This window comes from Artemia franciscana, chromosome 15, assembly GCF_032884065.1.
Source record: "Artemia franciscana chromosome 15, ASM3288406v1, whole genome shotgun sequence".
Lineage (NCBI taxonomy): Eukaryota > Metazoa > Arthropoda > Branchiopoda > Anostraca > Artemiidae > Artemia > Artemia franciscana.
The window spans coordinates 4,114,793-4,137,182 of NC_088877.1; the positions used below are offsets into that span (position 1 = coordinate 4,114,793).

At 33.2% G+C, this 22,390-nt stretch overlaps 1 protein-coding gene and 1 non-coding gene across 4 annotated transcripts in view; both read right to left on the reverse strand.

Moving 5' to 3' along the window:
- Positions 1-13,745, reverse strand: part of LOC136036719 (integrin beta-PS-like) — a 52,734-nt gene extending 38,989 nt beyond the window's left edge. For 2 of the 3 annotated variants that reach the window (XM_065719065.1, XM_065719066.1), the window contains exons 1-4: positions 13,602-13,745; positions 7,291-7,538; positions 6,424-6,637; positions 1,375-1,603 (exon numbers count right to left, since the gene is read on the reverse strand). In XM_065719065.1, coding sequence (XP_065575137.1) covers positions 1,375-1,603; positions 6,424-6,637; positions 7,291-7,443 — 596 coding nt within the window. In that variant the 5' untranslated portion in view covers positions 7,444-7,538; positions 13,602-13,745. The remainder of the gene's footprint in view (positions 1-1,374; positions 1,604-6,423; positions 6,638-7,290; positions 7,539-13,601) is intronic. The other variant, XM_065719067.1, reaches the window with a different exon arrangement.
- A 4,719-nt stretch (positions 13,746-18,464) lies between these two features.
- Trnal-aag (transfer RNA leucine (anticodon AAG)) lies at positions 18,465-18,546 on the reverse strand. Its single transcript has one exon. It is a non-coding gene; the product is annotated as a tRNA-Leu (tRNA).
- Between the last annotated feature and the right edge of the window lie 3,844 nt (positions 18,547-22,390).

Below are 22,390 nucleotides of genomic sequence, written 5' to 3' on the forward strand. Positions count from 1 at the left end.
TGAAATACAACTACAAGTGGTATTTTCCATTAATAAAACTTAATACTAAAAAGTATCAATATATTAATACTTCCTACTTTTAATTAAACTAATGAAATAGATTATATCAATTAATTTTATATAAAAGAGCATGACAACTAATTCACAAAGGAGTCAAAAATTGGAAGAAAAAAAAGTTAATTACTACATATATTTAGATTTTATAAATGAGTTATATGGAATTAACGAATGAACTTTGTTTAAAAGCGACACAGTTAGTTCATATTGTAGTGACCAAGGGTATGACAAATTTACCCACAATGAACCCAAAAATGAATTATTCGCTACACCTATCTAAAGGATTGAAATGAATTGTCAAAAGAAATTATAGAATTTTACTTAAATAACGGCGTACAATACCCAGTACTGTGCTGACATAGGGCATAACAACTTTATACACAAATGAGCCATAAATAAAAACAATTATTTATTGTTCTAATTAAGATGAATGAAATGAATTGTATAAAATAAACTTTATTTAAATAATACCAACTCAAACTTAGTTACTACTGTGCTGACATATGGCATCACAGCTTTATCCAAAAAAACAAAAATGAAAAGTTAATAACAATATAAACAATCAATTGTTTATAACAATAAACAATTGTTTATATTATTTATGTTGGTTTAGTTGTCGTGGCATTTTTATAATGTCTTAAAAATAGTCTTAAATTGTTGTAATTTTCTCCTTTTTTGTTAATATTCGGAGTATTTTTATTTTTTTTGTTAGCTAAAGTGTAGTTTTTTATTTTATTTTGTTGTCACTGCTTTATAAGAAATTAAACCCGTTTTTTTTTCAATTATTTTTTTTTCGTAAATGGAAAAGCAGTGTGGTCTAAGAAATTGTCTAATTAAGATGAATGAAATGAATTGTATAAAATAAACTTTATTTAAATAATACCAGCTCAAACTTAGTTAGTACTGTGCTGACATATGGCATAACAACTTTATCAAAAAAAACAAAAATGAAAAGTTTTTATTACTTAGATGAATGAAATAAATTATTGAATTTTATTTTAAATAACAGCGTCAAACAACTTGTACTTTTCATAACAGCTTTATCCCCAAGGGAGTCGTAAATAAAGAGTATAATTTATTACTTACTTTTATCTAATTACTAAATACTTTTATCTAGATGAATGAAATGAAATATATGAAATAAATTAATGAATTTTTTTCAAATAAGAGCGTCGCATACTTAGCTGGTACTCTGCCAACGTAGTGAACGACAACTATATCTACAAAAGAACCAAAAAAACTTATGTATTACTTTTATGTCAATTAATTAAATAAGCTGCCTGAGATGAGTTTTACTTGAATAAAAGCGTCACATACTTAGCTGGTACAGTGCTGACATAGGGCATCACAACCTTATCAACAAAAGAGCCAAAACCAAGACGGAAATTGGAAGTGATGTTTTGCATCCTCTCAGCCAGTAGAAGGCCAAGTTCAGATAGTTTATCTTTGTCGTCTTCCATAGACTTGGAGAGATCCATTAAATAATAGAGATCAACTGGATAGTCTTCTGCTTGTGCATATTGAAGAAACAGATCATAAGCTTCGTCTAAAAAGTAGAATGACATAGTCAAAATGAAACTTTCAGATTTTTTATTTAATGATTTGATTCTAACTGATTTTTCTCGGAAAGGAACATATACTTCGTCAAAAAAAATTAAATTGCATCTGTCATGCAATTGAAACTTTAATTTATATTTATTTTATTGTTAGTGATTTTTCGCCTGAAGAAAGAGGCCACAAGCTTAATCCAGAGAAACCCATTTTACAATTTTTTTTTTAATTTGTTTTGAGATTTTTTCATCAAAGAAAAAAAGGAAACAGACAACAAGATTCATCCAAAAAATTGGATTTTCTCATGAAAATGACTCTTCTTCACTTTTTTTTTCACTTGATTCTAATAGATATTTGTTTTGTTGTTTTTTTTTTCAAGAAAAAAAAAAATGTAAAAAAATAAAGTTTATCATTAAAAACGGTATCTCCGTTGATTTTGAAAAGAAAAACAAGCATATCATATACTGCATCTAAAAAAGTAAATTCATCATAAAAGACAAATGAAAATATAAATTGTTGACAAACTCTATCTCTTTTAGTGGAAATATTCCTAACTCTTATTTTAAGGATGAACCCTTTGAACACCGAATGAAATCTAAGTCAACTGGACCCCCACCTACCCATAGCTGGCAGTTCAGGGGTACTTACTCAAAAACGAAATTGAGGACACTATTGGGAAACCATTATGCACAAGAAAGGTTTTCGAAAAATAGATCATAATCCAGATATTTAAGGATGAAAGATCAATTTTCAAGCAGCAACCCCCTCTCCTCCACCCTTTAATTCTTATTTAATATCAATCTTAACTAAAAGATACGAGTGTGGCTACTTTCTTCTTGTTTTCCAAAATTACCCTTTTTCATTATTTATCAGTATTTTTGTCCGATTGTGTTTAACTAAAGGCGTGGAATTTGCGTGGATTTACTACCTGAATAGGTACCAAACAAGATAGACAAAAGCTTTAAGAAAGGGAGCTGATAAAAAGACACTTGGCGAATACCAAGAACAGTAGCAATCAATATTAATCAAATATCAGAACATATTAAAAAAACAGTGTTATATTAAACAGAGTTAATTATTAATTAATAATTAATTAATAAATATTAATTAAAATATTAAAATATTAATTTTAATATTTATTTTACATTAAAATATATTCAATATAGTTTTAAAATATAATTTATTATTAATTTAATATAATTAAAATATTAATTAAACAGAGTGTTATATTAAAAAGAGTAATTATTCATTAATAATTAATTAATAAATATTAATTAAAATATTAAAATATTAATTTTAATATTTATTTAACATTAAAATATATTCAATATAGTTTTAAAATATAATTTAATATTAATTTAATATAATTAAAATATTAATTAAACAGAGTGTTATATTAAAAAGAGTAATTATTCATTAATAATTAATTAATAAATATTAATTAAAATATTAAAATATTAATTTTAATATAATTAAAATATTAATTAAACAAAGTGTTAGTTGCTATTTCAACTGCTTCAGGCACCGGAAAGAAACTTTACAAGGATATAAACTTCACAAAAGTCTCCTGTACTTAGATTACGCAGATAATTCACTCTTGACCTCGCCTGTATTTGAGGTTTTGTCAGTTTAGTATGCTAATACGCCTTGAGATTTAAAACTGAAAACACCAAATTACTAATATTAGGAGCAATAGTGGCAAATCCCAATTTATTTTTTTTGGGGGGGAGGGGAAATGGATTTTTCCAAAATCTAGGGGAAAGGGGGAATTGGTTACATGTTAAGTTTTCAATTCAAATACGAAAAAAATCATTTTCTAATTAAAATATCCCAAAGAAACCCCACACCCCATAATAAGCGCCAGTGGTTGGGAATAAATATAGGTGAAGTGGTTAGTTAACCAGAAAATTGACAATATCAATACCATATAATTAATTAGCTTAGACAATTGAAAATATCAATATTGAATTAGTTAACCAGAATATTGACAAAATCAGACAATATCAATGTCATATATTGAATTAGTTCATATAATTGGCAATATCAATATTGAATTAGTTAATCTGAAAATTGACAATATCAGACATCATATATTTTATTAGTTCAGACAATTGTTCGACAAAAAAAAAGATAGTTGGTCCTGATAGGCGGTATGTTTGTCCCCTTTGTAAAGATGAGGATGAAGACTTGGATCATTTTCTCCGGAAATGCCAGGTGGTCTTTGATTTACGGGACTGATATTTACATGGGATTAATTTGATGCTTCCGGGTATTCTGCAAAATAGTAACTCAACTACAACATTTCGAGTGGGAGTGTATATAGATAAATCCTTAATAAGAAGAAAAAGTTTATATGATTAATTCATTTTGTCGTTAGATTACGTGTTTTAGCGTTGTATTATGTTTCTGTGCGTGCTTGTAATTTCTACTGTTGTTTATTATCCTTGCTTGTTTGTTATTTATTTAATTTTTTCGTGTATATAGCCCTGGAGCTTTTTAAATACACGTATCTGTCTATCTATCTATATTGAATTAGTTCAGACAATCGACAATAACAGACAATATTAATATCATATATTGAAATATTTCAGACAATTGACAATATCAATGTTGAATTAGTTAACCAGAAAATTGATAACATCAGACATCATATATTGAATTAGTTCAGACAATTGGCAATATTGAATTAGTTAACCAGAAGATTGACAGAAAATAGTCAATCGTAATTGACACAAAATTGAAAAACTTTGCTGACTCTAGATACTGAAGACGACAGTATAAATCTATAGATGGTGGATGTACGCAAGATGTCAATTTAGACACAGACATTTGTTCGTAGATGAAAAAAACTTAGAATTCCAGGAAGATGAGTCTTCAAACTAAGATTGTGCTACTAACAGCAATGGTAATGATTATTGCTAATGATGGTTCTGGTATATGGACCCTCCAAAAAGTTGAAAAAATTATACCAGAGGTTATACCCGAGGATATCTGACGTACCGAGTATACACCAAGACGTGAGAGTATACCCGACGTGCTGTATGAGAACAGTTTTGACTTTTTGTCAGAAGAATCGTATTTCACACCAAAATTAGTACAAAAATACAGCCCACAAGTCCTAGGATTATAATGGAAGAAAGGGGGGGGGGTGTTTAGCTCAAATTTTAAGGTCCCAGTTTGCTGATAGGGAGAGACAAATGTTTATTAAGATAACAATTGTAGCTCAAGTGGCTAATTTAATGTTGGATTAAAAAACATGTTATTATGCCCTATTATATATTGACGTAAAAAAGGGGACGAAAGAGTTCTGGTAGCGGTTTATCCGACACACAGGCACAAGTTTTAGCTTCTGTCTCGTACGGCTGATAGTCAGGGCTTCTGGTGGTAAAATGTCATGGTGAGCAGGGTTAGACAGCAGCATTTTGCCAAACCTCAGGCTAAGGTCACCCAAACGGAGTTCCAAACTTTGGAGTTCAAGGGTTGCTAGGGCATCGTGGTAGGAAATGTCTCTATTACTCAGGATGATCCTGGTTGCTCGTTTTTGGACTGACTCCAGTTCCTGCATTAGATAGGCGGTTCTTAATACTAACGTAGCAAAGATGAGGAACAGTTTTCTCGGAGAAAAAGCACGAGGTGTCGAAATACATGCTGTTGGAATCTATCACTAATTTATTAGCAAAAGAGTTTGATGGACGACAGACTCAAAAAAACAAAACCTTACCACATACTATTTTATGAGGACAGGAGACAAATGAGTTTGCCCTTTACAGGGCACCAATTGAGGTGATCAGGGTGGGACAATTTCAACTTTTGAAAAAATCTTTTCTTATATTTTTGTTCTAAGATTTCAAAAAAGGTCCCCCTCAAGATTTAAAAGAATCTGGATGAAATAAAAAATATTTCTCCGTCTTCCATCTTTGAGAACCGGCACTCCCGGCCCCGTCTCTCAAATGATAAGCCCCCCCCCCCCAAAAAAAAGAAAATTTTCCTGAAATCTCCAGCTAGTGAGACAAAAGACGGTATATTTACCAAACAACGCACATACAGTCATCACCATTTAATGAATCCCATTGACAAAAGCTCTACAAAATAATCTTGGGAAGAATTATAATGCACAAACGTCATTACATTAAGAATAATATATGACATTTAAATATCCCATGGATAGAATGTTTTCCAGAATTGTAATTTATTTCCGTATGGGTTATGTGCATATTTTATTGTCCTTCACCCTTCTAAGATATACATTTAAGATGCATCCAGTCCATGTAGGAATAAGGTAGGTGCTTACACTAGCTGTACTCCCTGCATATCAACTCTACGACGACTTAAAGAGTGCTAGTTGGAGAGTTGGCTAGCTTTTTCTCAGTGACCCAAAACTAGCTCTACTCCCTTCATATCAACTCTACGACGACTTAAAGAGTTCTAGTTGGAGAGTTGGCTAGCCTTTTCTCAGTAACCCTAAACTAGCTCTACTCCCTGCATATCAACTCTACGAGGACTTAAAAGAGTGTTAGTTAGAGAGTTGGCTAGCTTTTTCTCAGTGACCCAAAACTAGCTCTACTCTCTGCATATCAACTCTACGACGAACTTACAAAGTGCTAGTTGGAGAGTTGGCTAGCCTTTTCTCAGTGACTCAAAACTAGCTCTACTCCCTGCATAACAACTCTATGACGACTTAAAAAGTGCTAGTTGGAGAGTTGGCTAGCCTTTTCTCAGAGACCCAAAACCCTAACAATACTAGGTACAAGAAGCAGCCTCACGAGCAGGTACTCATTAGGGGTTGAAGGTTTTCTAAGGGCTTTCATCACTTACAAAGTCGTAGTTTGAGTGATATCCTTTGTGGCCGGATTTGTACAGCTTCTTTGCCTTCTATTGCTCTGGTCAACATCATGTCTTGTCTAACGAAATATTCAGATCCAGGATTGACAATATAGGGAAGCTCACAACGAACAGGTAGCTGATAGCCCAAATAACGACTCTCTTGATTACATCGAGGTATAGCACTCCCATCTGGAGTTGTAAAATTCTAGAAAAAAAAATTGATTTGAACCAACACTGTTTTGAACCCAAAGCAAAAGGGCAAGGCTTATATTTTCTTAATTTTACAGAGGATGCAATAATGTGTAACTTTTTGGGGGGAAGGAATAGTTTTTGCTTCATTGCAGTACCTGATTAAAAGAATATGAAAATAAAGTTTACTACGACTACACTGGCTAAAAATGACAAAAAAAGAAAATGTAGGACAATATATAAGGGCTTCAACATATAGTTAATTGCCATTTTAAGATAAAGTTAACAATAAAGAATAAACTATAAATAATAGTGAATGCCTTAGACACAAAATAAAAAGGACTTACAGGCTGAGAGTACAATGGAAATATTTTGCTTAGAAATACAAGGATTTGATGATGCTAATAGATTGGCAGGTTGCCTTTGGCAATACGCTAAGGAGCATAAGTACACAAACAGAAGAAGTAGCTTCGTTTTGACTATTTTAATGTTCTTTATGCAGAGATCAAAATAATAATAAATTAATATTATATCAAATTAATTATATTAAATAAAAAATATTATATAATGTTATTATATTATATAAATATAATATCAAATAAATTATGTCAAATTAACAACAAACAACTTTTAGAATACACAAAAAGTTACAAAATAAAAAGGACTTACAGGCTGAGAACACCATGCACATGTTGGAGTTCTTATGCATTCTCCACAACTTTGTTTTGAAATACAAGGATTTGATGATGCTAATAGATCAGCAGGTTGCCTTTGGCAATACACTAAGGAGCATAAACACACAAACAGAAGAAGTAGCTTCATTTTCACTATTTTAATGTTCTTTATGCAGAGATCAAATATGGTAAATATACTGGTGGTTGATACTATAAGATCTTGTCTTCCATGTATGTGTCAATCTGAAAACAGAGAATTTTTAAATTGGTTTATTAGTGTTGTAGGCTTTTCAAGTTCTTATATTCCACTATATTGTATATGACGCATTTTAGATGAATCATAATTATTCAATGTACGCTCAGATACACATAAAACAAATGCACACTCATAATATTCAAAGTAAAAAGCATTTCTGGTACAAAATCACTTGTCCACAGAGTACAGGCACAAGCAGCCAGGGAGTTTTATTTATCTTTAGGATGGTATTTAAATGTTGAGCTTATAGAATTATTTACTTGTATTTTTATGGCTTCCAGCACATTGCCATACAAGGGGATGGAGGCTCTCTCACTGCTTGGAAGTTGACTTTGGAGCTTCTTCCAACAAACAGTTGAATAAAGAGGCCAAATAATAAGTAAGAATTCCAAAAAAAAACATCCTTGTGGTAGCTCAGCAAGCTTTTACCAATGCATTAAAAATTAGAGTAATTCTACATGTTTTAAATTTATGACCCACTCCTTAGCCTATTTCTTATATTAATTTTCAAAACTTTATCTACAAAACGAATTTTTCAAAGAAAAGTAAAGAGCTCCATTAAACCAAAAATAAGCAGAAATAAAGTCAACTAACCTTCCAAGTGTAAAACAACCACAAATAAAAAAAAGATGAAACCCAATAAATCAATAAATAAATGAAACCCCAAATGAATAGAAATTATAATAATCAAGTCAAACTCAAAACAAGCAAAAACCAAACCCCCATGCCTTCTCAAAATCAGAACATAATTTGCACTTTACTGAACACAAAATAGATTTTAAATGATTTCATTTTTTGACTTTACTAAATAAATAGTTATTAAAACATTAAGGAAGAAATATCAGTAGATGTATATTAAACTGACAATTTACAGTCATTTTTCTTCTTTTTTTTTCAGTAGAGTACAAATTATGTTCTGATCTTGAAGAAGGTATGGGGGTTGTCAGCTTATAAGGAAAGCGTGCAGGAAGAACTCTTTTTCTGTTGTCCTTTGAAAGACTATACCACAGGGAGAGATATATTATAAAGTTGACGAATTTTTAGAAATTGAAAGCTTAGAATGGAAAAATTGCCATGGAACATCCACAAATTATGTAAGAGCAATGACAGCCAGAAATAATTGTTTTATATCATTTTTACAAGCTGTTCATTGTGATTGTATAACTTTCACTCACTGTCTTATTGAGAGGCCCTTGCAGCAAAAAAATTAGCACCAGAATTGAAGAATGTACTTCAGGATGCTGTTAAGATTATAAAATTTATTAAGTACAAATATGTAAAGTTTCTACTTTTAAAAAAATGACTTATGGTTACCCAAGCTAATCAGATATCTTTGCAATGTTTAACAATCTCAACTTGCCTCTTAAAGAAATAATTATAATATATTCACTTCAAATGACAAAATGAAATTTCTTTTGAAAAGATCAATTTTTGGAAAAGTAGGATAGAAACACATTATTGAAGATCACTTAAAAGCATTAAGGGTTCCATACTTATTTCAAATCAAATATTAATTTCAAAAAGATACCTTTGATTTGAAAACTTTTTTGGATTGGTTAAGTGATATTGATTACCTGCCAATTAAAGATTAAGTGGAATTTGCTGAGCTTTAAAGTAACTCAAACTAAAAACTATGACTTCCAAAAAAGACCTTGACTGAATTCTGGATTGGAACCAGAAATACATTTCCAACAATTGCTGATAGGGCATAAAGTGTTCTTCAGCACAACATAATTATGCTAAGTTACTTTCAGCTTTAACACATAGCAAATTCCAATATTGTTCAATTTCAGCAAATTGACAAAGATATGTTTGAACATGCCCAATCATCAAGTACCAGAGGTCATTCTGCAAAGTTGTTCTACAAGCATGCTAAGACAAGAAAATGAAACAATTTCTTCTACAATTGAATCATAAGTCTGTGGAACAGCCTAAGTGAGATGATGGTGGGATCTAAAGCAATTGATAGCTTCAAATAAAATCTCAACAAGGATTAGGCAACAAAACCATGGCTCACTCAATGGTATGCAGCATACAGCAGTCCCATCACCACTAACTAGCATACACTGGTAAAAGGTAAGTAATACAGCACTAGACTTTACAGTTCCTACTGGCAGTGCTGATCTCTGTTTCTTGGCCCTTCAGCCAGGAAGTACAGTGCGGGGTTGGGGGCCAACGATCCTGTTCTTTTGCACATCCTTCATCTTTACCTTCCTCTGATTTCTCCAGGCACTCATTTAAATCTGGGTTGACTCTGGCTGAGCTTACTGAGTCATCACACTGACACCCATCCAAAACCAAATAATTGGGTACACTATGATTTGAACCTCATACACTGGATTTGTCCATATTGCTAGCAAGTGTGATTTAAGGTAAAATAAGAGGGTCTGAATTCCCTTTTATTTATATTATTGAAAAACACAATTCTGATCAAAACAGGGCATATAATATTTTTAACTGAAATTAATACAATTTGATAACCTTTGGTTTAATTCATAATTTTGGACTTGGTATGTTTCTAAATGAATTTGAAAACTATATATTTTCATATGTATATGTACGTTGTCACCTGATAAATAAATCATCAAAAATATTTATTAATATTTCTTTTATATTTATATGAGGTCACGAGGATACTTGCAATCATATGTGGGATCATGAATGAAAAAAGTTTAAGAAATCCTGGTCTAGCTTAATAATGTAAGCTTGTTCTTGAGATATTACTTTGTTACCTTTTTGAAAATCTACACTCATAGTTGATTTTGATTTGATTCAACATCCACCTAAATATTCCTTCAAAGCTTCACCTCAATACCCTTGGCTTGTGTTATAGCAACACTTGTAGTAGCATAACAAAAAAGCGAATTCATCCTAGAAGCAGTCCAAAGGCGAGTAACAAAATTGATTAGCAAATTCCAAACAGTCTCCTATTGTGAGCTTTGTTGCCTCAAACTACCAAGTCTAACATATAGGCGCAAACGTGGTGATTTCATAACTGCCTTCAAACTTATCTCAAAAAACATGGTTCCTGGTTTATTCTTGTTTGCCACCACCTCTTCTACCAAATGTTGCTTAAAGAAACTGTCTAAGATGTCATGTAGACTCCACCAGAGAAATTAGTTCTTTTCAAACAGAGTCACAAGCCTTTGGAATAGACTGTCAGAATATGCTGTCTCTGCAACTAGTCTTGAAACTTTCAAATCAAGAGTGGATGCTGAATGGAGTGATGTAGAGAGGAAGTATGATTGGGCAGCCCATGAGTCTTCAACTTGTCTTTAATTCTTCATGAAGCCTACAAGCAGAAATCCTTAGATTGCTCCAAGCTGCAATTTAAGGTAATAAGTAGCAGTATATTCATAGTACTTTTGGTTTCTTCAACTCCCTTCAACACATGCTGAAAGTTTCAATTTAATATGATCAACTATTTCTGAAGCACTTCTAACATATTGTCTTGACAATCTGTGGTTATATTGACACTGTATTGAACTAGACCAGAACACAATTATCACAGGTTGTCAAGAGGATATATTAGCAATGCTTCAGAAATAGTTGATCAAATTGTGTTCTGGTCTAGTTCAAAACAGTTTCAATTTATCCCAAAATTGTCACCTTAATACCTCTTGTAGCAGTAGTACCATCAGTAATAGTAGTAGCAGTAGTTGTAATAAAATTAAGAGTAGTGGCCTTAACTTTAGTGGCAGTAGTAGTAGCATCATTAGTAATCACAGTAGCAGTAGTACTAGTGTGAGTAGAACCAGATGCAATAGGATGCAAATATTATTTTTTGGTTAGTTTAACATCCCCTGCAACCACACACCAAACTGTACTTAAGATATTACTGATATATTCTTTTGACAATTTGTATACAGAATAGCATGTTGTGATTCATTTCACCTTCCCCCTTAAAATTTCAACTCTATACCTTTACAGATAGATGTAAAAGTAGTCACTCTACTCTTTAATTTCTAATTAAAATGCCTCCCTCTAAAGTCTTTTTAACCACTCTTCCAAAACAAACTTAAATACCCCCTGCCATAACTTGCAATCCTTGTCCCCAGGTTAAGAGAGTTGTTTCAACCTTGAAGGCCTTGTTGCATGATCTTAAGACTATTTTGAAATAAATGCCTTCTCAAAACTTCTATCATATTCATTTGGAAAAAATAGGACCTGAGAGGAGGGGCTAGTTGCCCTCAGATAATTTTGACTTTTAAAAACCCCACTAGAACTTCTGATTTCCAATCCAATGAGAATGAGTACCCTCCAAAGCTTATAAAACCAGCCTTTCCATAAAAACCTCATATACCCAAGGTCATAACTTACAACCTTGCTCTAAGGGCTATGGGAGGTTTATCATCCTAAAAGACATAAATACTCACCCTTTCAATAACACCAAACAAAGTCGTTATTAAAATTTTGATAGTATAAATTTTGAGAAATGATGTATGTGTGTGGGGGGGGGCTGTTGCCCTACAATCACTTTTGATGATTCAAAAGAGCACTAGAACTTTCAATTTCCAATCAAAAGAGCCCCTTTCAAAGTTTATACAGCCACTATTTTCTATGAGAACCTTATAAGTCCCCAGGGCAAAACTTACAGCTCTTGTCCCAAGGGCTGTGGGAGGGGGGGTCATCCTCAAAGACATAATTTCTAAACCTTTTAAATACACTGAACAAAATAGTTATCTCAAAATGTTGATTGGATGTGCTTGTGGTGGAGAGGAGGACTGTTTACTCTCCAATAGCTTGACTATTAAAAACCAATCAAATAAGCTCCTTTTGAAGTTTCTACAATAACTCTTTCTATAATAATAACAAATTATCCTGGTCTAAAACCAAATTTTAAAAAAAGAACAGTATATTGTGCCCACATTGCTCTTTTCTTAGGCAGTATGACTTGGCTGTCTATGATTATCACATTTCTTTCCATCTTTTTGGAATCATTTCATATTTTAGTAATTACACCCTAGTCATGCATGGAGATAAGTCCTATACTGGCAAGATAACTGGTTGTTATTAGTCTATGGTTAGGCATTTGAGTCAGCCTATATATTTGTCTATTCAGGATGGGGAGAGTAAGATAATGTGAAGCACTTAGGAATGATATATTTTAGGTATTAGTCTACTACTGGGGCTATTGAGAAGGAAACATGATAAGAAAATAATTCTTACTTTATGGGCTACTATGCAAAAGAATTCTAGTTAGCACACTTTGAAGGTATTTTTAGATGTACTTTACCACAAACTCTCTACTGTACAAATATGATTAGTCTACAAATTTTTCCATATAGACTAGACTATTATTAAGCTATCTTAAATTACCTTAATTTCATTGTCCAGCAAATAAGGAATTGTCCTATGGCATGGGTGCTGGTTTGTCATGATGTTGAACTAATGTGTCACCAGAGTCCCATTCTTGAAGCCATGGCTTGGATGTATTTAAGATGTTTTCTTAAAATTTTTCCTGCTTAACAGCCCTCGGCTAAAGTGTTTTCTTTTGATTGGGTCTAAATGTAGACTGATAATAACTGGTTTAGTATAGGAGCTGTAAGGTATGATTAGGTTAGAGTAGTAGAGAATATAGCCTAGTCTTTAGAAGGCCATTAGGGGTGGGATATATTCTAAATCAAATTGATCAGTGTATAATATTTGGAGAGACCACAAAATAGGAATCCAGCAATATATTCTCCTTGTCCCCAAGTCAGTTTTTGAATTCTGTAGTCTATATATTTACAAATAGCTATCTATATAGGATAAAAGGTAGGTTACCTTGCCCTAGCCAACCAAAATTAAGAAAATGTTTCAAATACTGAATAGCCTAGAGAGGAGCTATACCTATCATGTGAGTAAAACTTAAATAAGTATTCCTGACAATAGCTTAGACCCACTTGAAGAGGCTGAATAGCCAACTCATTCCTTCTGGCTAACTAAGACAGGCTAGGCCTACACTAACACTAGGCTCATTTTTCTAAAGTAGAAAGACAAAAAATGTAATAGGCTGGTAACGATTAAATCTAAGGGAGAAAATTAATCCATAAAATAGGTATGCAAACCTTCTAGGGATATCATACAGTGGGAAATTTGATATATCTGGGCGTAGCCTAGCTGATTCCTAGTAAAGATCCTATTCCTTATTTGGGTATGCACTGTCCCCAGGAGATATTAATTAAAAACAAAGGATACTAATAAAATTTAACATGATTATTAACCAGTTTTTGTAGCTAAATGTCTTATAAGTAGCTAAATTTGAAATATATTTTTCATTAAACTTTTATTAGTTAGAACCCCGGACAATTTTCAGACGCCATCTACAAGAAAATTGAATGTTATCTATGGTTCTCGCTGATCTGAAAAAAAAACAAAGTGATGCTCAAAAGCTAACAATTTTTTTTTTCTCTCTCTCTATCTCTCTCTTCACAAGGTCACCAGACAAGAAAGTACAGTTAATCAACCATTATCATCGTCATCGTAACTCTTTTTTAGAGTGCTTTTACGTTCGTAGTCATTTAGTTTTCAAATGCTTATAGGAAAACATACGTTTCTTCTTTACTAAATAAATTCCTTGTTCATGAATTCTTTCGTTTTTTTTATAGCTGCAGAGCGTTTTAACATGTAGACCAAAATAAGTAACTGAATCAAGAACACTCCATACAAGTCCATATCAAACTTTATGACAAATACAAAGTCGAAAATAAACGTTCCAAATCACGTGGCTTTGTTAAGTCCAAATAATAACAATTAATTGAGCGCATATGAGTGGTCGGTTTGCTCAAACATCAACCTAGCAACACAACTCATGTTGAACCTGTTTGTTGACTTATTAATTTCTTATTCTGAAATAGTTTAAATGTCATTTATTATGACAATCTTACACGAAAGCAATGTTCCATTTTGTCTTTGGCCATGAGTACCGCTAAGAAGGCAAAACCCCCCTCCTCCTGGGAAATAAGAAAGAAGAAATTTACAACATACATAAAAGAGTAAAAAGAGAACACAAGCATTTAAATCCTAATAGCATTGTTTCCACAGGTAAATTCTTAACGGTATCCATGTTTCGAGGCAAAATTCTCCCGCACCAATTCTAGATCCAACTAACACCCGTTCTAGAGGATTACAGACTCCATGGGCAATCTTGAAGCTGAGAAGATATATTATAGGCTTAAAGTGCTAAATTTTTCCTTAGAAAAAACAAAAAACTAGATCAAAAAGCTTAAGTTTAGTGGCTTCATAATTTTAATGTTTTTAATCTTGGTGCCTGGAGGGATTCAAATGCTCTTGGCATGGATATTTCTATGATTTTTTTTAGGGGGCGGAGGGTAAAAAGGCAGGCTTAAAAATGCAGGAAAAAATTGTTTGTATTCATTTTGGTTACGTTTTTACGAGTCAGACAAACATTTCGAGGGTGGTTCAAACCCCCTAACCCTTTCCCCTGGATACGGTCTTGGCTCTCAGAGAGCTATTAAAGTGTTCGAGAGCAGCAGGAGCATCGTACTATATTTTTTTTTCATACCCTTTATGTTAACTTATCAAAAAACTTGGTACAGTCAAGGATTAGAAGGGTGAGCAAATTAAAATAATAGTTGAATATAAGGTGACCCGGTATCACAGAAGATGGGATGTACATTCAGTAGCTGGCTATTATTAGAATGTCAAGCAAGAGTGTTCACAGATTAGACGGTCCAGAAAAAGTTATAACTTTGCTATTTGAATGATGGCATTTTAACTTAAAATAACTATCCATACCCTTTGTACGAATAAAACTATTCTTTGCTAATAGTGTATTTAGTAAGTTTCGCCTTATCTCGAAAGCAAGAGTAGGTATGCCTTTTCCATCCTTTATATGAAAATTCGTTCTTACTTGTGAAGTAAAAAATAATTCCTCGTAGCTTGAAAAAAGTGGACGTGGTTGAGATAATTAAGGCTATTGTATAGCAGGGACAACACCTTGGTTCTTGCTGCTCTTTCTTGTTTGCCAATTTTAGCACATTGTGAAGAAGAGATAAGTAGGTAAATCTTTTCCATCCTTTACATGCAAATTCACTCTTACTGTTTTTTTCTCTGTTCTCAATATTTTTTTAGAATAAATTTGTCTATTTGGTCAATTATTTGCATCTTTGTCCAATTGGCCTTCCCCCCAAGATTTTGCTCTAGATCCACCCCTGGACAAATACACTAAATACTTGTATGATATATCCCCTGCAGCTCAAGTTGTTCATGCATTGGAGTACTGTAAACCGGTTTCTTTCACTAGTTTCTTTCAACTTAGCGTGAGAAAAGACAAAGAGAATTGGTAGAATTAATGGGAAATATTTGATTTGGGCTATATATTTGTAAATTAGAGGGATGTCGGTAAAGTATTTAGACATCCTCCCCCCCCTAATATGCAAATATATAGCCAACTTTGTTTCCAAAGTATTATATTTTTACGATGCTATTATATTTTTTGGATTAACCTAACTTCATTTCTTGAGTTGTAGGGTGTATATCACACAAGCACCAAGTGATGAGCGTGAAGTTGGAGGATAACACTGCTGCGGTTAAAATAGGAAGTGAAGTTAGTAGCTGGTCTCGTATTAAATCAGGAGTTAACCAGGGTTGTATTTTATCCTTATTTAAATGGATCGCTTTGATGAAATTTGTCTTAAGGTACTCAAGAAAGGCAGATGAGAGAGGGTGAGAGGCAGAGGATGAGGCAGGACGAGAGAACACGGAATAAAATGGGGAAGAAAAAGCCGAGCAAAAGAGTGAGGAAAATACACAAACTTTCGGAGGTTTTAAAATACCTTTGAAAATTAATTCTACTGAGACTAAGTCGCTAAGGCTAGGAATAAGAGAAGATGAAAAGGTGACTTTTTTTAACAAGAAGATGGAGTAATTGGACACCTTGATATACCTTAGTAGCATTATTAGTTTGGACAGCGGAGGCCTTGAAGATGTTCAAAGTAAAATAGAATGTTTTTAATAGTTGAAAAGAGTTTAGAAGAATAGGAAGATTAATTTACGAACCAAGAATAGAATATTGGAAGCTACAATTATGAGTGGCCAAATATAATTCTGAAGTATGGGCGTATCGAAAAATAGAGGAAGACCTATTATACATTTTCTAGAGAAATTGCCTATGGATCGTTTTGGATACCAGGCGGACTGTCCGTATTTTAAACTTTAGGCTGCATGAAAAGTGTGGTTTAGTTTTGCTTTCTGGACCTATAATGAAACAGGAGTTAAAATTGCTGTGGCACGTTCCACGGATGAAGGCTACCAGGCTGCCGAAGAATGTCCCTTTCTGTCAACCATCTAAGGCTAAAAGAAAGGCAGCTCGTCCACGATTGAGGATAGAGGATGTTGTGAAAAATAATTTAAGGGAAATGGGAGCTTCCTGGGAGGGAGTGAAGAGGGGGGCTTTGAATAGATTGAAATTGAGGAGGAGCGTGTCTAGTTGTGGTGGTCTCAGGCAGCTTGGTGCTGCGATGAATTGTCACCAGTAGTAGTAGTTTTATTTTGAGAGAATTCCATATCAGAAGATTAATTCATGCATAGATATATATACAATAGCATAAAACAGACATCCTACCAAGTGCCTTATATATTGTTGCGTGATTGGATTTTACTCAAGAGGGAATTTTTTCGTCATTCTCTTTGTTTCTTTAGTTTAGCGTTTCTCTGTTTTCTTTGTTTGTTTTTCATGTTTAGTTTAAGGTAGGTTTTTTCTTATATATTTTTGACGTTCAGAAAGGCTTCCAGTGTGAAGCCAAATGTGTGAAGACTTTTGTCATTATTTTATGTTAATACGGTTTTAATATTTATAACTTTCTCAACAGATTGTACCCCTTAATTTTAATTAAGTGCACAAATGATACTAATATATTGACGGATTGAAGAAAGAGAGCTTTTTTAGTTTTTTACTTTGCAATTGGTTTAGTACACAGTATAAGAATATGTAAACAGTTTGTTCAAAAATGATACGCATCATAGAGCCCTGACTGGGAAGTTCCCATTACATCACAACAATAGTTTCAGTTGCTTCTTGGCATTTCGTCAAATTACAGCATATGTATAAACTTTTTTCACTGCGCGTAAGAGAAGAAGTGGAGTCATGAAAAGAGTGCTAGTCTGATATGTGTCAAAAATCTTTAATGGAGAGCATATGACTAGTTGCTTCTGTTCATGTATACTTATACTGTGGTCTAGCCCAAGTTTAAAATATGCTAACGACTAAATGTCAAAGCTATAACTGAACTTTCATAAGGATGGTGCTAATAAAAGAAAATGATAAAGCACAATCCATTTTGATTAATCTCTCTATGCAAATCGGTTATGTAACACCAATTTGTGCGAATCGCTGCGCACAGATTTTGTCAGTTTTCTCGAATTTGGTTAACTATAGTTTCTCTGACAGAACAAAGAGAACTGTGTTGGGTTTACATTGGCAGTTAGTAAGGTTTTTAACTAGAGAATCCCTTTTGCTTTTAATAATTAGCTTTCTGGATGATTATTTGCTTGAAGTTAGGCTTCACGCATTATATCATAAGAAATCACTATATTTAGGAAACAATTACTAGTTTAGAAGTAAAATCGTTAAAAATCACCTGACCAAAAAGATCATTAAGCTATAAAAATAAATCACAAGAAATAGTGACAAATCATTAGGGATCGGCAACGCTTGATTTATACATAAATTTTCAGTCAATATAACTGGAGTCACTGTAAAACACTCCACCCGTCTTCCTATTTTCCAGATACCTGACCAGTATTTTAGCAGTGATACTTACTTTCAAAATCATTCAACAGATTAGAAGGTCTAAAAATTGATCTGTAGTGAAAATGATTTACATGCTTGTTACTAATTCTCGTTCAACATAGATTAAAAGTTCGTTAGAACTATCAATTTAAAAGTTAATTAGTGGTCTATAAAATAATGGCAGCGGTGGGATTCGAACCCACGCCTCCGAAGAGACTGGTGCCTTAAACCAGCGCCTTAGACCGCTCGGCCACGCTACCTTAGTTTAGTAAACGAAAAATTTATGATATCATGTTCCTTAAGCTAAAAGATTTTTCAGCAAGGAATAAGAGACCGATCACCTACATTGGTACACACCTATAGGCTTAGGCTAGTTATCTGGATCATTGATAATAACAGGGTGAATTTTTAGGGTTAATGTTGGTATTACATGAAAAATTGTTTTGGGTCATGAAACTATTGTTAATAAATGCATTTTGACTTTTGGAACATCTTTTCTCTCTTGCAAAACTACCGCAAACTCACCGTTATGGAGTATTTATATATCTGCACATTGGGGGAGGGGGTAAAGCATAGCATATATTAAATACAGCAATGGTTAGTTTACGTATTTAATATATGCTATGCTTTACCCCCACCCCCCTAATGTGCAAATATATAGCCCAAATTTGTTTCTAAACTATTACAGATTCGCGATTCCAAATATCCGGTCAACGACAACGGAAATGATTGCAAATCCATATGCATAAATACAAGAATATTTGGGCCGGAATGACTCCATAACAGTGAATTTGCGGCAGTTTTGCAAGAGAGAAAAGATATTCCAAAAGTCAAAATGCATCTTTAGTTTCATGACCCAAAACAATTGTTCAGGTAATACCAACATTGACCAGTTTTAGCAGTTCATTTAATTGATTTACCAATAAAGTGAACTTACCACTCAATGCCCTTTTTATGCTCTTTACGAATATAATAACCGCTTCTATCGCAAATTCAATTTTAAGCACTTTTTGAGCTCTTAAAAATGCCCAAAATATGGGGTATAAAAAAGGCTTAAAACATTGTTTCCAAACTTTAAACATGCCACTCGCTGCCTTCTTTTATGCTCTTTACGAATATAATAATTGCTTCTATCGCAAATTCAAGTTTAAGCACTTTTTTAGCTCTTAAAAATGGCAAATTTTCAATTCAAGTATGGGTTACTGGTAATTTTTTCGACAAAATAATGCTACATTTTTTCAGCGCCGTTTTCTCGGTCGTTTTCGAAAAAATAATACTACATTTTCTCAGTGCCAATATTTTTTATAGTTAGGTTAGGTCAAAAAGTGCTTAAATTTGAACTTGCGATGGAAGCGATTATTATATTCGTAAAGAGTATAAAAAAGGCATTAAGTGGTATGCCCACTTTATTGGTAAGTCAATTATATGAACTGTGATACATTTACCAATAAAGAAATGGTGCCGTAAAGAAAGTACTTCGATTTCAGGCAATCAAGAAAAGAAAAGTGCGGGAATCAGAGAAAAATCCGGTAAATGTTTAGTTCGTTCCAAGTGCTCTAAACTGGAAACTGGGCTGCAAAACAGCGTAGTTTCCAGTTTAGAGCACTTAGTATTGCTAATTCTAAAAGCGTATCCATTTCTGATTGACGCTCCTCCTCCATTGGGCAAACTAAAAATGCGTAAGGTAGGCTTGCTTACCGGTAACATTACCTATAGAGTGAAGCGTATTAGTCCATGAGCCCCGCGGGAAGCGGGGCAAGGTCTGTATTATATATTTATTGAATAAACCTCGTTTTTTAGTTTTATTACTCTTTTCGCAACTAGTTATAGAAACGAGACGTCTTACGTCATCTGGTTTTTCAATCAAATTTACCAGACCTAGAATATGGAATTATTTGCCAAATACTTTGAGAAATGCTAATAGCCTACCAGAGTTCAAAAGTAAGATTAAAAGGTTCTTATTGGAAAGTATTGAATTAGATCCTAACTTTTTCTACGGATAGTTCTCTATGTTTTGTTTCATTAATTTACGTATGTTTTCTTTTCTTTTCCCTTCTTCTTCTTTTCTTTTCTTACCTTATATTTCTTTTCTTGATGAATGAATGAATACTGTCACCCGTTACGGACAGTGCTCTCTTAGGGTGTAGTTAGTTTACAGTGTGTGATTTTTTTTTTGTTAATAAAGAAACTGAAACTGAAAAAGTGAACATAATTTCCTGAATGAAAAAGAAATCATTGAAAATTGATTTAGTGATTTCTATAACGATATTCACACTATAACTAGATAGGCCAAGTCCGTTGTTGTTTCGTCATGGAATTTGGTAGAGGGGGATCCACTCCAGGAATCAATTAATTGCTTTAATTTTTATTTCCAGTATTTAATAGAAACCCCGATTCTTTCATCTGTCTTTGAAATGCCGAATAAGCGATGGCAACGTCCAATTTCTTACTAGATAGGCCAAGTCCGTTGTTGTTTCGTCATGGAATTTGGTAGAGGGGGATCCACTCCAGGAAACAATTAATTGCTTTAATTTTTATTTCCAGTATTTAATAGAAACTCCGATTCTTTCATCTGTCTTTGAAATGCCAAATAAGCGATGGTAACGTCCGATTTCTTACGTTTCGGATTCACATACTAACCCAAAAATGTAAAACGGCCTCTACGTATAATTACAATGCTGACTTCTTGCTATTTCACTTTTCTAAATATTGCTTTTAACCAGCTCTAAAAAAAGAACTGACATAAATATGCCAAGAATTACGACTGAATTTAGTCACATTTCACACAGCCCCAGCGCTACTTGTGGAAAATTTTTCTCTGCATCAGCATTCAGCACGAAATGTCTGCTCAGAATATAATGAAGTGAATTTAAATAAAATATGTATATTTTTTCGCAATTCCAAAATTTTGTGTGCACGTATAAGCAGCACCAGCCCCTTCTCTTTTTCTATTGTTATTAGTTTTATCAGGCAGCACTGAGAGACCAAGCTTTGCTTGTGAAGGGATACATAGGCGTAAAAACGATATTTAACGTAACCCCCCTCCGGAAATGTATACCCTAATTTACCCCTATACCCTAATTTACAGAAGAATACCCTAATTTACCTCCATACCCTAATTTAAACAAGAAAAAGTTTTGCGTAATTTTTATAGAATTCGTCTTTTCTAACAAAGATGAACAGGAGAAGGTAATTTTCAAACCATAGGTGTCAACTTTCTCTTCCGATTGACATACCTGGCAATTTTTATTATTTTAAGGTTTCTGCCGCAATAATGCGAAGAACTGTTCAGATTTTCTGGATATTCTTTGTCAAACAATGCCCGACGTATAAGTCAATAATTCTAACTTTATTTTTTCGACTACTTTCAAATTTGAAATACGGTCGCTATTTAAATGTGGGGATTAAGTACTAGGGGAGAGTACTAGTACTGTAGGGGAGATATGTACTGAAGCATTAGTGGTGAATCTGGCTAAAAAAGCCGAGTGTATACGACGTTCACCTTCGCCCACCCAAAAGCTTGTTTACTACTGTCGTCTGCAGCAGCTCATGGCTGACCGTTTAAGTAAAAGCCAAGCACCAGCACTTATATTTATTATTTTTAATATATTTTTATTGTTTATAATGTATTGCGTCACGTTTTTAAATTCGCCAAGTGGCGCGTTTGTTAAATAGTTACTTTTCTTCACATCCACTTGAAAAAACCTACTTCAATAACATCCACTCTTGCTCCCCCCCAATAAAAAAAGTTACGCCCCTGATGCTATGAACTGGGCCAATAATATGATTTGGTTCAATATTATTCCATAAACAAATATAAATCACGATGAATAATCAAGCTCAACTTAAAATGAACAGAACTAACTAAAAGCAGGATTAGGGATAGTAAAAAAAATAGGTAAATATCGGTTTAACATATTTTGTCTAAACTGTAGTAATACAATGTATTATGATATTTGAAAAGTAATACATTAGATGCGAAGATACGCTAACATAAACTATGATACACAAAAAAGTTCCAAAACACATAGACCGTATAGGCTGTTGGCATTAGTCTGGCAGGTCCTGACTGAAAGAATAGCTACTTTTTTTTTTAATAAGCGT